At 29.8% G+C, this 12,700-nt stretch overlaps 1 protein-coding gene across 3 annotated transcripts; it reads right to left on the bottom strand.

Annotated features, from left to right (window-relative positions):
* Window positions 1-2,145: 2,145 nt before the first annotated feature.
* Window positions 2,146-6,148, bottom strand: LOC112715298 (WUSCHEL-related homeobox 13). 3 transcript variants are annotated; one of them, XM_072204677.1, is made up of 5 exons: window positions 5,667-6,131; window positions 5,157-5,244; window positions 4,157-4,370; window positions 3,017-3,550; window positions 2,146-2,475 (listed from the first exon to the last, which is right to left on the bottom strand). In XM_072204677.1, exons 3-5 carry the CDS (start codon window positions 4,359-4,361, stop codon window positions 2,390-2,392), a joined length of 825 nt encoding a protein of 274 aa, XP_072060778.1. In that variant the 5' UTR covers window positions 4,362-4,370; window positions 5,157-5,244; window positions 5,667-6,131; the 3' UTR covers window positions 2,146-2,389. The 3 variants fall into 3 exon arrangements, with proteins under 3 accessions (XP_072060778.1, XP_025622835.1, XP_025622834.1); XM_025767050.3 differs by lacking the exon at window positions 5,157-5,244 and having other exon boundaries at window positions 5,667-6,148; XM_025767049.3 differs by lacking the exon at window positions 5,157-5,244 and having other exon boundaries at window positions 4,157-4,367; window positions 5,667-6,148.
* Window positions 6,149-12,700: the final 6,552 nt, after the last annotated feature.

The raw sequence follows: 12,700 nt of genomic DNA, 5'->3' as shown, positions 1-12,700 counted from the left end.
CTAATTTTTTGTTGATTTTTTAAATAAAATTCTCAAACTATCCCCACCCTCAACCTCAACTCACTTTTTTAATCTTCCATAACTCAACATGCACCTTTAAAACTTGTCATGGAATCCAAAACTACTCCTACAACAGATGAAATGAACCTTTTATGGTAGAAATTTTGGATAATAACGCAATAGAGGATTGTAGCACCGAGATTAACAAAAGAATCAATCAATACCGATGAAGAATCAGAGAAAGAATCATAAAGGAACAGTTTTTAATCGTTTTATTTGTTTTTTCCTTTTTTTTCTTAATTTGAGAGCTTTCTTTGTGTGCAGGGATTGGTGAAAAAAATAGAAAAGAGCTCACCATACTAAATTTATCTGTTAGGCATTGGTCGAAGTCTGCTACCACCACCACCACCATTGATTTTGGCCTGGTCTATTATAGGAGTAGTTTTGGACTCCATGACAAAGGTTTTAAAGGTACAAGTTGGGTTATGGAAAGTTGAAAAAGTGAGTTGAGGTTGAGAGTGAGAGTAGTTTGGAATTTTTATTAAAAAAAAACAAAAAAAATTAGGATTTGGATACTTTTGTCATACAAAACCCATCTTCCATAGGTACATCATTAATTTCCTTAGTTTATAGGTACTTTTGTCAGCGTTTGTAAACTTCATGGGTATTTTTGGTAACTTACTACAATTATATATATATATATATATATATATATATATATATATATATAAATAAATATAAAATAAAGAAATATAAATAAATAACTCTAGTATTATTACCACAATTATATATATATATATATATATATATATATATATATATATATATATATATATATATATATATATCGCAGCATATAAAGAAGAGTGTTTGTTGTTATTGCTGTGTAATTTACTTTATTTCACGCTTCTATTTATATACACCCAAAAATTACACTTTCAAACGTAATTAAATTTAGTTTTGTTTTTATAAATTTTACTTCTATATTGAAAAAGTTAAACGCCCTGAATTATAAAGGGAGTCATAATTTATTAAGAGGCCTACTATACATACAAGCTTTTTTGTCTTACAAGCTATATAAGTTGGTCCAAGTTCAAGAAAAAATACGCGCACTATTTCTTTAAAATCGAACGTCCAACGCATGTGTTCATTATGCTGCATTCTTCCTCTTCTTCCTCAATCAAAACGCAAACCGTCAAGATTCGCACTCTTCATCTTATTCCTCAATCAAAATGTAAACCGTCAAGATTCAAGCGACATTCGAAACAAAAGACACGTTCCAACTCATCGCGAAGAGTAGAAGAAATCAAGAAGAAAAGATATAAATCTCCATCAAAAATCACCACAAAAAACGAAGAAACGTTATTCAAGGTACTGTTTTACTGTTCTTCTAGGTTTTTTTTCTAGATTGTCTCTGCCATGTGCCTCATCCTTAACCAGCAAAACATTAAAATATTTCAAGAAGAAATATACTGTCTTCCCCATGTTTTGGGTGTATTTTTGTAACCGTTTGTGTGTATTTCTGTAATCCTTTCTATAACCGTTTGGGTGTATTTCTGTAATCGTTTGAGTGTATTTCTGAAATTCCATTATTTTTAAAACAATTTCAAAACTTGATTTCAGAAACCATAAAAATCGAAAAAAAAAACGAAGCAAGAAAGAGATCTAACAAATTTGACAAGAAATTCGAAAAAAGAAACGAAATCTTTTGAAAAATAGAAGTTATATATTTACGCGTTAATTGATTTAAATTGATTTTAAAATCTGTTAAAAAGGCCTATAACATAAGCAGCGTATTTAGTGAATTTTGTTTTCTTCAGACTTGTAAAGCTTGTAAGCGCAAAACACTTATATGCAGAGATTAATCCATTTATTAAACGAGCATTCATCCATGCATCTCACAACAAACCCTTCTAATTAAACAACTACTATTAAATACTAACTACCCATACTTAACACCCTAACCTTCCAACAAAGCACTGACCCTGCTAGAGTTGGTTTCCTGCGGTGTCACTTTTGAGATATTGCCGCAAACATCACGGCAGGTCATGGGCCATCCAGCGCAGCCCATTCGACAAGTGTCTATCTACATGTATAGATAAAACTTAATTCTATACAATAGTAAAGACCAACCAAGAAAAGTCCTTAGGTAATAGATGCCTATAAAATACCAATTTTACATGAAGTCAGCATTTACATTGCATTCTCAAAATTAAAAATGTTGAGTTACTATCATAAAAGATTACTATATATGTAAAGTTTATATAAGTTCCCACTTTTTGGATTGGTTCAAATGTGCTTTCTCATTAATACAAGCTCAATAAACCACACCCTTGTTTCTTTACAAGCTAATCACAGTTGGCACAAGTTAACACTGAATCTCAATGTGTCAACCTGTAATGTTGTAGTCTCCTCCTTCATGGTATATATTGTAACTATCAGGTGCTTCCATTTTCCCAGCAAGGTAATCACTCCCTGCAAAAATGAATATAAACATAAAGAAACTCATTTAAGTATAACCCTTTGCTGAACCCCATAATTTTTACAACGCCAAAGCTTCATTTATAAATTAAGTATAGCTCAATAATTCAAACACACGAGAAGAGATGCGTCAATTACCAGAGAACGTGTATGCAAACTTAATGCATGACTTTACAAAGTATTGAATAGGATTTTTGAGTTAAACATTTTATGACTTGAGAGCTTCAAATATAAAGCACAATAAGCACTAAACATGATGATGGAATTCATGAAAAGGAGAGGCGAAAAATTGATGCTCAATACCAAAATTAATTTGCACTAGTAGTTAGGGTTCTTGAGGAATTGCATTCCATATTTCTCAAATATTTACTACATCTTTTTAATGTGTCATGACTAAGTTAATTGAAATAATAGATCTCTGGGTATTCCTAACGAGCCATAAATATTAGAGAATGCTAATCTTGGTTTTCATATAAACTAAAATGATTGACTTATAAAAATTTTGTAAAGGCGAAAAGCAGAACAAGTAACATACTTGAATTTGCTATCATCCCATTGAAAACAGGCATATGATCAAAGTTGCTTGTAGATGTTAGGCTACCATCTGATGGGAAAATGGAATCTGATTTATTGGATTCCGGATTCAAGTAAGGCAAGTCACGGTTATGGAAGCAGACATTCTGAGCAGCCACATTAGCGAGACTCTGCTGCGACTGAAACTCCTCTGGTTTAGTCTTCTTATCCTTGGAATCAACCTCAGTCTCTACTTCTGATTCAGTGTTGGTGTTAGTGTTATTGCTAGCTGCCACATTCTGCTGCTTTCTTTTCGATCTAGCACGTCGGTTCTGAAACCAGTTGTAGACGTTAGTCTCAGAAATTTGACCATGCTTACTAAGTTCAGCAGTAATCTCCTTGATCTTCTCCTTGCTTGGAGTTCCGGTCCCCTGATCAAATATCCTCTCAAGAATCTGAAGCTGCACAGATGTCGGAGTCCACCGCTGCCGGGAAGTTATTTTGTGGCCAGAAGAGGCCATCAATGGATCACAATACATGCTTCCAAGCCTGATTCCTGACAAGACAAAAAAAAAAAAAAACCAAATTCCCTTCAACAAACACATCATAACTGTTTCCCCGTCAACTCCATCTTTCTTCTCCAATCTTTTACCTTTGATATTCTAACACATTATCATTAAGCAAATAATTTTTTAAGTATTGGTGTTCCATACACTAATTGACATTTTAACAATAAAGTAATATGACAGTTATGAAATGCACCAATTTTATAAACATGACAGTAATTATTGGACCGAGGGAACACCCCATGATAACTAACCACCGAAAACCAACTACATAACTAACTAACTGAAATTTTAACAGAAGCCAATAACTAAAACTAATTTATGACTAAATTTTCCTATACTCCAACTGAATGGCAATAAATAATTAGCCATAACAAACTTCCAAAGGATTGTACCTGATTTATGATTCTCAGTATTTACTACTCCTAAATAAGTGCAACTTCCTAACAGTTACACGATCAAGCTCCTTAAAAACAGTTGCATTAAAATGGTATAAAAGAAAAATAAAAAAACGTTACATTAACATCCAATCAAAATCAAACTGTAACAATAACCAATTATGTACAAGCTATATTAATTGATGAAAAGTGAGTTACCAGCAAGGTCTTGCTGAGCAGAGAGGGTTTTGTGCATCTCAATTAGCTTCTCACAAATGGTGGCATATACAGCGATCTGCTTCCTCAGAGTCTCTAACTGCTCATCGGTCATCACCTTCACATACATGATCTCTCCAGCAATCACATTCCTCTGCTGATTCTGATTCTGCTGTTGCTGCTTCGGCCACTCCATTGCATTCACCATCTCTCTCTGCTACATGTACAAACTCATTCATTCAAATTTCAAACATTTCTTAGCGAATAAATAAATAAACTTTGATGTTTGTTCTTTGAAGAAAATAAAAAATAAAAGTAATAATTTTACTAGCATATTAGTAGCGTTGAAACTTTTGTCCTATAATAAAAAACACTGCTGAGTTGTTAGCAAGGTTCTAAAAACAGGACCGGTCATTAAACTACTTTAGTCACTGGTTTACTGGTTTATTGGTCTAGCCGGTTCAACTGTGGTCTAACTGAAAAAACCGTTTTATAATAAAATAATTATAAATAAACATCCTAAAACATAATTATAATCTAATATAAACTTCAAAATGTCTTTCAAATTTAAAGTACTACATCAACCAAAATCTAATATAAGCTTTGATCTTATCAATTATTAACAATTTAATAATTTATCATTCATTAGTCAAAATGAAGTTTCTTTCTATATCAACTTAACTTTCACTAGAAAAATAGCTAAGCACAATTAATCACAAAACAAAAAGTAGCACATAACTACACATAATCACAACCCACAAAACAGCAGCACAACAAAATACTGAATAGAGCATAAACACAAAATCATAATCACCTGCAACGTATGACGAACAACAATATCTTCAAAACACAAAACACATAAGGAAATTACGAACGACAAATTCACATAGATATCTATTGCAAAAAATTTTCACATGGATTTCATAACAACAATTTCATAACAAGTTGAGTCCACCCGTGGACTTATCCCTTCACCAAATCACAGATTTCATTGTCTGTATACATGGTAGAATCTTCATGCGCATTTAGCTTAGAAGGGTCTAAATGGACAATCTTTTGCACTCTCCAGTAAGTCTTGCTCTTATTTGTTCCTATCATGTAAAGATTTGGGATGAGTGGAGATTACACTACCAGGACAAACGTAGGAAGAAAAGGTGCATGTAGATATTAGAGGCCTAGAGATCATGTTTGTTATTACTAGCAAAGCTACTAATCAAACTTCCTAACAAGAAAGGCACCCGCAATTTCAAACACCTATTTGCTATTTTCAAATTCCATAGTGAGCTGCAAAAAAATCATAATTCAATTTCAAACACCTATTTTCAAATTCCATAACTCCCTACCCATAATTCCATAATTCAATTATAAACACCTATTTTTCAAATATTCGATCATAATGAATAAATAGAAGCTCATCAAATTAAAAGGCACCAGCAGAACAGAGAACTAAGAACCATGTAAGAACAGATAACGATCATTTAAAAATAATTGAAGCCATTACCGAAGCCATTACCTTCGTTCTGAGTAGTCTGAGAAGAGGGGCAGAAGCACGACGGAGACGGAGACCAGGTGACGAGCAGGACGACGGACGGCAGAAGTGCGATTCGGCAAACTAAGGGCAGACGGCGGACAACGAGCTTGAGGAGAAGCTGCGCTTCGTGAACGAGGAGATGGGTTGGATTCTTCGACCAGGACGACCAGACCAAAACGGTTGTGGCTGAGCACGACAGACGGCGGCAGAAGAGCGGCTGAGCAGACGAAGACCAGCGAGGCAGCGACTGACGGCGCGCTCGAGGAAGACGCACCGATTGCTGAACGAGGAAGAAGCGCGGACGATCGGACGAAAATATGGTGGTGCTTGAGAGCAACGAACGGCGGCGCTGAAGCTCGCTCCCTGTGGCGGTAGGGGGGATTGCAACCTAGGGTTGTGTTTTGGGGAGAAAGACTGAGGAATGGTTGGAGGGAGGGATTGAGAACCTGGCCATTTCATTTTCTAATAAAAGGTAAAAAACGACCCCGTTTTTCAAAACTGGCTGGGTCCTAGCTCGGTCCGACCAATCAGTTCTCAGCCGGTTCAATGGTTTGAAAATGATTTTGATTTTGGCAGGTTTTTTATGTTGAACCAAACTGCAAAAGTCACTGGTCTAGTCAGACCGATCAATCCAATTCGGTTTTTAAAACCATGGTTGTTAGTTATGAACCCTCAAATTCACATCAAGTTCACAAGTTTAGAAACAAGTTCACATTTTGGTACCTTTTGGAAGAGGTGACAGCAAACTCAGTCCAACCAACTTCATCTCCTTCTCACTTTAGAATTCGGCCGTCAGCGACGTTGGTGTATAGCCCTCCCTCGTGACAATCGAACACGAGACTCTCAGGACCAAAGGCTCTAGTGACGTGGAAGAGGCGCACGGCGTGGAGTATTGAGCAGAGAAGCCATTACCTTCAATCTAAGTAGTTTGAGCAGAGCACGAGGAAGAGCTGTTGAGTGCAACAGACGATGGTGATCAGGCGACGAGCACGACGACAGACGATGGCAGAAGCACGCTGAGCAGACGAAAACCAAACGCGAGCGTCGATTTCGAGGAAGAAGCTACGATTGGTGAGACCGTAAGAATGAACAGGAGTTGGAGACTTGGAGCACGATTACAGCGCAACGGACAGCAGTAGTACATCACTCCTTGTGGCGGGAGTGGAGTTTAGATGGCTAGGGTTAGTTTGAGAGAAAAACCAAAAAGCTCTTAAGAGGAACATGTGAGGAGAAGGGGAAGGGAGAAAGGAATCTATTTTCTTTTTTAACTCCAAACGGCATCGTTTCAAAAAAACCAGCCAATACCAGTTCGATCCGACCAATCGATTTCCAGCCGGTTCGAGGTTTCCTAAATTATTTCTAAAATTACGGTTTCTCTTGTTGGAACGAACCGCAAACCTTTTACTTTTCGGTTTGACCGGTCGGTCCAATCGAATTTTTAGAACTATACTTTCAAGAAGTGAATTGATTTAGAATTAAAATCTGCATTAGAGTTAATTGATGAAATGAAATCGGTATCTCCTTAGTGATACGGTATCACCTTAGTAATACAGAATCACCTTAATAGAGAACCAATAAAATTTTGTCACTCGTATAATAATGATTAAAAATATAAAATTCTAATTGAATTGAAACTAAACGTTGGAGGAACAAGTTTTACTTTCAATTTCAAATTACTATTTATGACAAATGGTCCTACAAATGTCCCAAATGAAATTGAAATTGAAACTAGTATTGAAGATGATCTAATATCTAATATATAGCGATGATGAATGCTAAAAATCAATTTAGAAAATTCACAATTTTAAAACTCAACATTTGTTATAGCTCTAAATTATAATTTAATACTCTTCAAATTTTAGTAAAAGTGTCACAAAATTTTAAATCAATAATTGGAAGTTTAATCCTAAGTCATTCTCCCTAAGAGTTGTAATGTAGTGCTCAATGATTGACTATAAAAAAAATGGAGTTTGTTCATAATTAACAAAAATATAAATAGCAAGAAGGTAAAAGCACAATTAAAAATTAAATGGCAAGTAGCTTAAACTAAAAAGAATCAAGGCAATTAATTAGAGGAGAGAAAGTGAATTAGTTTTAAAAGATCTTGACAAGAGTTTAAGGTTTAGGATTAATATCCTTATCACTAACAATAACATGATAATTATAAAACGCAAACCCAATTCATCAACCTCGACAAATTGAGAAAAGACAGTAAGACTTAATTAATCTTAATCCACAAGTCCTAACCAACTTACTAATTGAATTAGTAAAAGATTAGCATTAGTGAAAACAAGATTAATTAATATCTCTAAATTATCAATCAACTTGGACATTAATGACTCAAGGTCGCCAAATTTCTCAATCCAAGTCAAGAATGTAAAATCCACTCTATAACTGAGACATTTCATCAAACACTTAGTATGCATAAAAATAAAAAAAAAAACAAAAAGTTAAATTAGTTTTAAATTTAGTTTTTTAATTTTTTTTGTTTAAAAAACATATTTTTAAAAGAATTTAAAATATTAAAAAATTAATTTTTAAATTTTTAAATTTTTAGATTATAAAATTAAATTCTTTATTTAAAAAAATAAAATAAAGTCTAATAATATTTAAAAAATAAAAAATAAAAAATTTATTCTTTCTTAATTTTTAAATTATTTTTTTTTTCTAAAAATAGAAAAATAAAGCAATTTCAACCATATCGAATAAATAAAAAAATTAAAAAATTTAAATTTTTGAAATAAATTTATTCTAAATTTGTGAAGAGTTCTAGTAAAAAAAGTTAAGGATTCCGGTGTACCATTTTTCAATGAGTAAAAAAATAAAAAAAATTAAAAGAATTTGAAATGTTAATAAAAAACTAAATTTTTTATTTTTAAATTTTTTAATTATAAAATTAAATTTTTTTATTTAAACAAAAAATAAAATAAAATCCACCAATATATAAAAAATAAAAAATTTTAAATTTATTAATTTTAAATTTTTTAAATTAAAAAATAATATTTTTTACTAAAATTAAAAAATAAAAAATTTCAACCATATTCAATAAATAAAAAAATTAAAAAACTAAATTTTTTTAAAAAATATTTTTAAAAGAATTTAAAATATAAAAAACTAATTTTTTATTTTATAAATTATAAAATCAAATTTTTTATTTAAAAAAATAAAATAAAGTCTAATAACATCCGGAATACAAAAAATTGTAAATTTATCTTTTTTAATTTTTAAATTAAAAAATAAAATTTTATACTAAAAGTAGAAAAATAAAAAATTTCAATCATATCCAATAAATAAAAAAATTAAAAAAATAAATTTTCAAAAAACAAAAAATATTTTTAAAGAATTTAAAATATTGAAAAACTAAATTTTTTATTTTTTAATTTTTAAATTATAAAATTAAATTTTTTATTTAAAAAAAATAAAATCTGATAATATCCAAAAAATAAAAAATAAAAAATTTATTATTTTTTAAATTAAAAAAAAAAAGATTTTTTTACCGAAAGTAAAAAAATAAAAAAGATTCCAATCATATCTAATAAAAAAAATTTAAAAACTAAATTTAAAACGATGTTTTAAATAGTGATAAGTTTAATTTACTTATTTAAAGGTAATATCTGAAATAAAAAAAAACAAAATGTTAATTTGTATTTTTATATTATTTAAAATTAAATTATTTAGCAAAATGTCATGAAAAGATATTTCAATATTTATTTATTAAGTATTAAGTTTTTTTAGCAAAATTATAAAAAATATTTTTGTATATTATTTTTGCATGCTCATTAGTCAGTTAAAATAGAATAAATTTTTATAATTTTAAGTAATACATATATTTAAACTTAAATATATTAAGTTTATGCATTTTCTCCAACTCTTTAGTAATGAAGTTGAAGATGAAAAGTCTTTGTCCACGTTATTTCGTATCTTGGTCTTTAAAAATCTTTAAATACTTCTAGTCATTGAAGAAGGACACCGTTCGCGGCCTCTGTTCACACTGGGTTTTCAGTTTTATCAATGACATTTTTTTTATCAGTTATTTCTGTAAATGCCTAATTAATTACAACACAATTAATTAAATATCACAATTTTTTTAAATTTAATTGAATTTTGTATTGTAATATGAGTTTTTTCAAAATTTAATCGATTAGAATTGTTATCGATTGAATTGCATTATAGAATATAAATTTTTTTCAATCAATGAAAAACACATTATTCTAAAAAATAGTAAAAATTAAAATAGATTTTACGTAAAGATTAAAAAATATCAATTTATGTCACAAATATCTAAAAAATGAAAATAATATCAATATATGCAAACATATAAATAGAATGAAAAAAAATTATAAACAAATTAATTATATAAAATAAAATATCATATTAAAAAGACATAATATTTATATGATATAGTTGTTGAAATAATAAATAAAAATGACATTATTTCATCGTAAAAATATGAATTTTGTAATATATATATATATATATATATATATATATATATATATATATATACCAATCGAAGAATATATACAAAAACTTTAATCACGTACAAATTTCAATCGATTGAATAAGAAAATATCTTTATTGTTTTGTGAAATTCAATTGATTGTGTAACAATTTTAATTAATTAAATGGTGAGAAAACCCATATCGCCCTGCAAAATTCAATCGATTGAATTTTGAAGAAATTTGCGATATTCAATCGATTGTGTTCTAGGTCATCGATGGAATAATCAAGAAAAAAACCCATAATTCACATTGCTAAAATATTCATAAAGTTCACAAGTAATGAAAAATCTATTTCGTTATTGTTTTTGTTTTTGTTTCTAATGTTTAATAAATATACTAAATGAATAATAAAATAATAATTTATAAAATAAAAAATAAATTTAATAATTAAATAATATATAAAAAATTATATTATAATTAAAATTAAATAAAAATTATTTAATAATTATTAAAAACTTTAAAAAATATGTTAAGAATGAAAAAAAATTAGAATTTCAGGCAGATAGTTCCTTTTATTTTTATTTTCATTTTAAAAAAAATAGTTTCTTTAATTGCATTTTTTATGAAATAAAAGATGGAGTAAAATGAGTCTTTCTATTTTTCTATTCAAGACACATGAAGAGCCAAACAAGAAGATACGGTGTTTGTTCTGCCCAAAGAAAAAAATGTCCTATTTGGTTGGCTCACTTTCCACCTGAAAATAGGGATGGTTATCAACGAATTCAAGATGTTTTTGGTGGAGAAGCTTTACATGAAAATGATAGGAGATGCTGATAACACAGATGTCATTTCTTCTCTTATATGGGAAGCTGATATGTAGAACAAATACTTCATTAAGAGGGTACTTTTTGAACACAAAAAAAAGTGTAAACCATGCAATAATGCAGGCAATGATACAATTGAGCAGTTCTCTACCCCAACTCTAGAACAACAAGAGCTGAAAGGATGTGACCTAATAAGAATGCTTGATGCTACATATGCTGATGTCCATGATGATATACTTAACTAGTTTTTTTGATGATGTTCCTGCGGCAAGAAAAGTAAACGAGGAGGAATTTGACAATTAACATTAGTTGTACAAAATATATTTTGTATACTCCCACATTTTTTCATTTTTTTGAATTTTTTTAGTCATTGCTGATGTGATTAATTAGTTTAAGTTTCAGTGTAAAAAATAGACAAGTAAGGTGGTTTTGGTGTATAAACTGTATATAACACGCAGCGGAAGTAATAAAGTAATCCTAAAAATCTATTTTGTGCTTAAACTTTATTCCAATAATAAACAACATATAGATAAGATCTTGATACCTTTAGACGCTTTAGTAAAAACTTTATTTTTCGATTGTACGAAGACTCTATGCGTATCCACACCGAGACCAACCTTTTGCTGTCAACTCTTTGACCAATGGATATCTGATCTAAATTGAGAAATTCTTTGCAACTCTTTGCACACCATAAAATTCTTCTCCAAGAATTAGGCTCACATACATTTATGTGTATAGAGGTAAAGAAATAAAACTCTTGTTATTCTCTCTTTATTCTCATTACTTTTCTGTACTCTTAACGTACATATATATAGTATGAGATTTGTTATTAATTTTAAATTTGATTCTCAATTCAAATTTAAATCATATCTTGAAATTCTAAATCTGAATCTTTCAATTTTATGAATCATATCATAACTCAATTTGAAACAAAATCAATAAGGATCTCATCCAAATTTAGAATTCAAATTTAGAAATAGAATAACTAATTACTCTCAAATCTCATTTAATATTCTCAATTATCATATTATTATTATATTCTTGGTACTAGCAAAAAATATAATAATATTCCATTTGAATTAATATAATTATTTATTTGATCAAATCAAAATTAGAATTAAATAATTCTATAGCAAATATTAGAACACTCGTTAGTGTGTGACCCCATAGGTTCAATACTAAGCGGGTAGTAAATTAGTCATACTAAATTTACTAATCAAGGTTGACGTCTAGCAACACTCCTCAACGACTCGATAATATGAAGTAATATGTTTTTACTAAGAACCTCAGAAGAACAAAGTATAATTCCTTCCATCTTTTCAGCTCTTGGTTAACCCTTAGAGTATGGTTTAATTGTTAAACTCTAACTTGTTACCATTATTATAATGAACTGTGAATGACCTAAGAAACTCATTTCTTCATTCATTCAATCCTCTTGACCAAGGTTTTATTCATCTCAGTCATTATAATCATAGAGCTCAGACTCTTTGCCGAGAGTTGACGGATTCCTTATTGACTAATCATTAATTCTACAAGTATTTAAATCATACCCAATATCCATTCAACTAGCACCCTAGGGTATTAGGTGTCCGGAATCAAAGTATAATAAATACATTGTTAATTACTATGACAGTCGCAAGTCAAAGGAAACTCTATTACTATGTTCATCTTGAGAATATCCTATTGACAATTATACGGTAATTATAACTATTAGGAATTCTCAAAGTGAGTCAGTTCAATGGTCATATCT

The sequence above is a fragment of the Arachis hypogaea genome, chromosome 10 (genome assembly GCF_003086295.3).
Source record: "Arachis hypogaea cultivar Tifrunner chromosome 10, arahy.Tifrunner.gnm2.J5K5, whole genome shotgun sequence".
NCBI classification, from domain to species: domain Eukaryota; kingdom Viridiplantae; phylum Streptophyta; class Magnoliopsida; order Fabales; family Fabaceae; genus Arachis; species Arachis hypogaea.
This window is presented reverse-complemented; position numbering and strand designations above follow the sequence as displayed.

What these genes read in the sequence shown, in the direction of transcription:
- LOC112715298 (XM_025767050.3), bottom strand. Translation starts at nt 4,361, where the DNA reads ATGGTGAATGCAATGGAGTGGCCGAAGCAGCAACAGCAGAATCAGAAT. An exon ending in TGCTCAGCAAGACCTTGCTG is followed by an intron (nt 3,551 to 4,156) that starts GTAACTCACTTT and finishes TTGTCTTGTCAG; the next exon opens with GAATCAGGCTTGGAAGCATG. An exon ending in TGGGATGATAGCAAATTCAA is followed by an intron (nt 2,476 to 3,016) that starts GTATGTTACTTG and finishes TCATTTTTGCAG; the next exon opens with GGAGTGATTACCTTGCTGGG.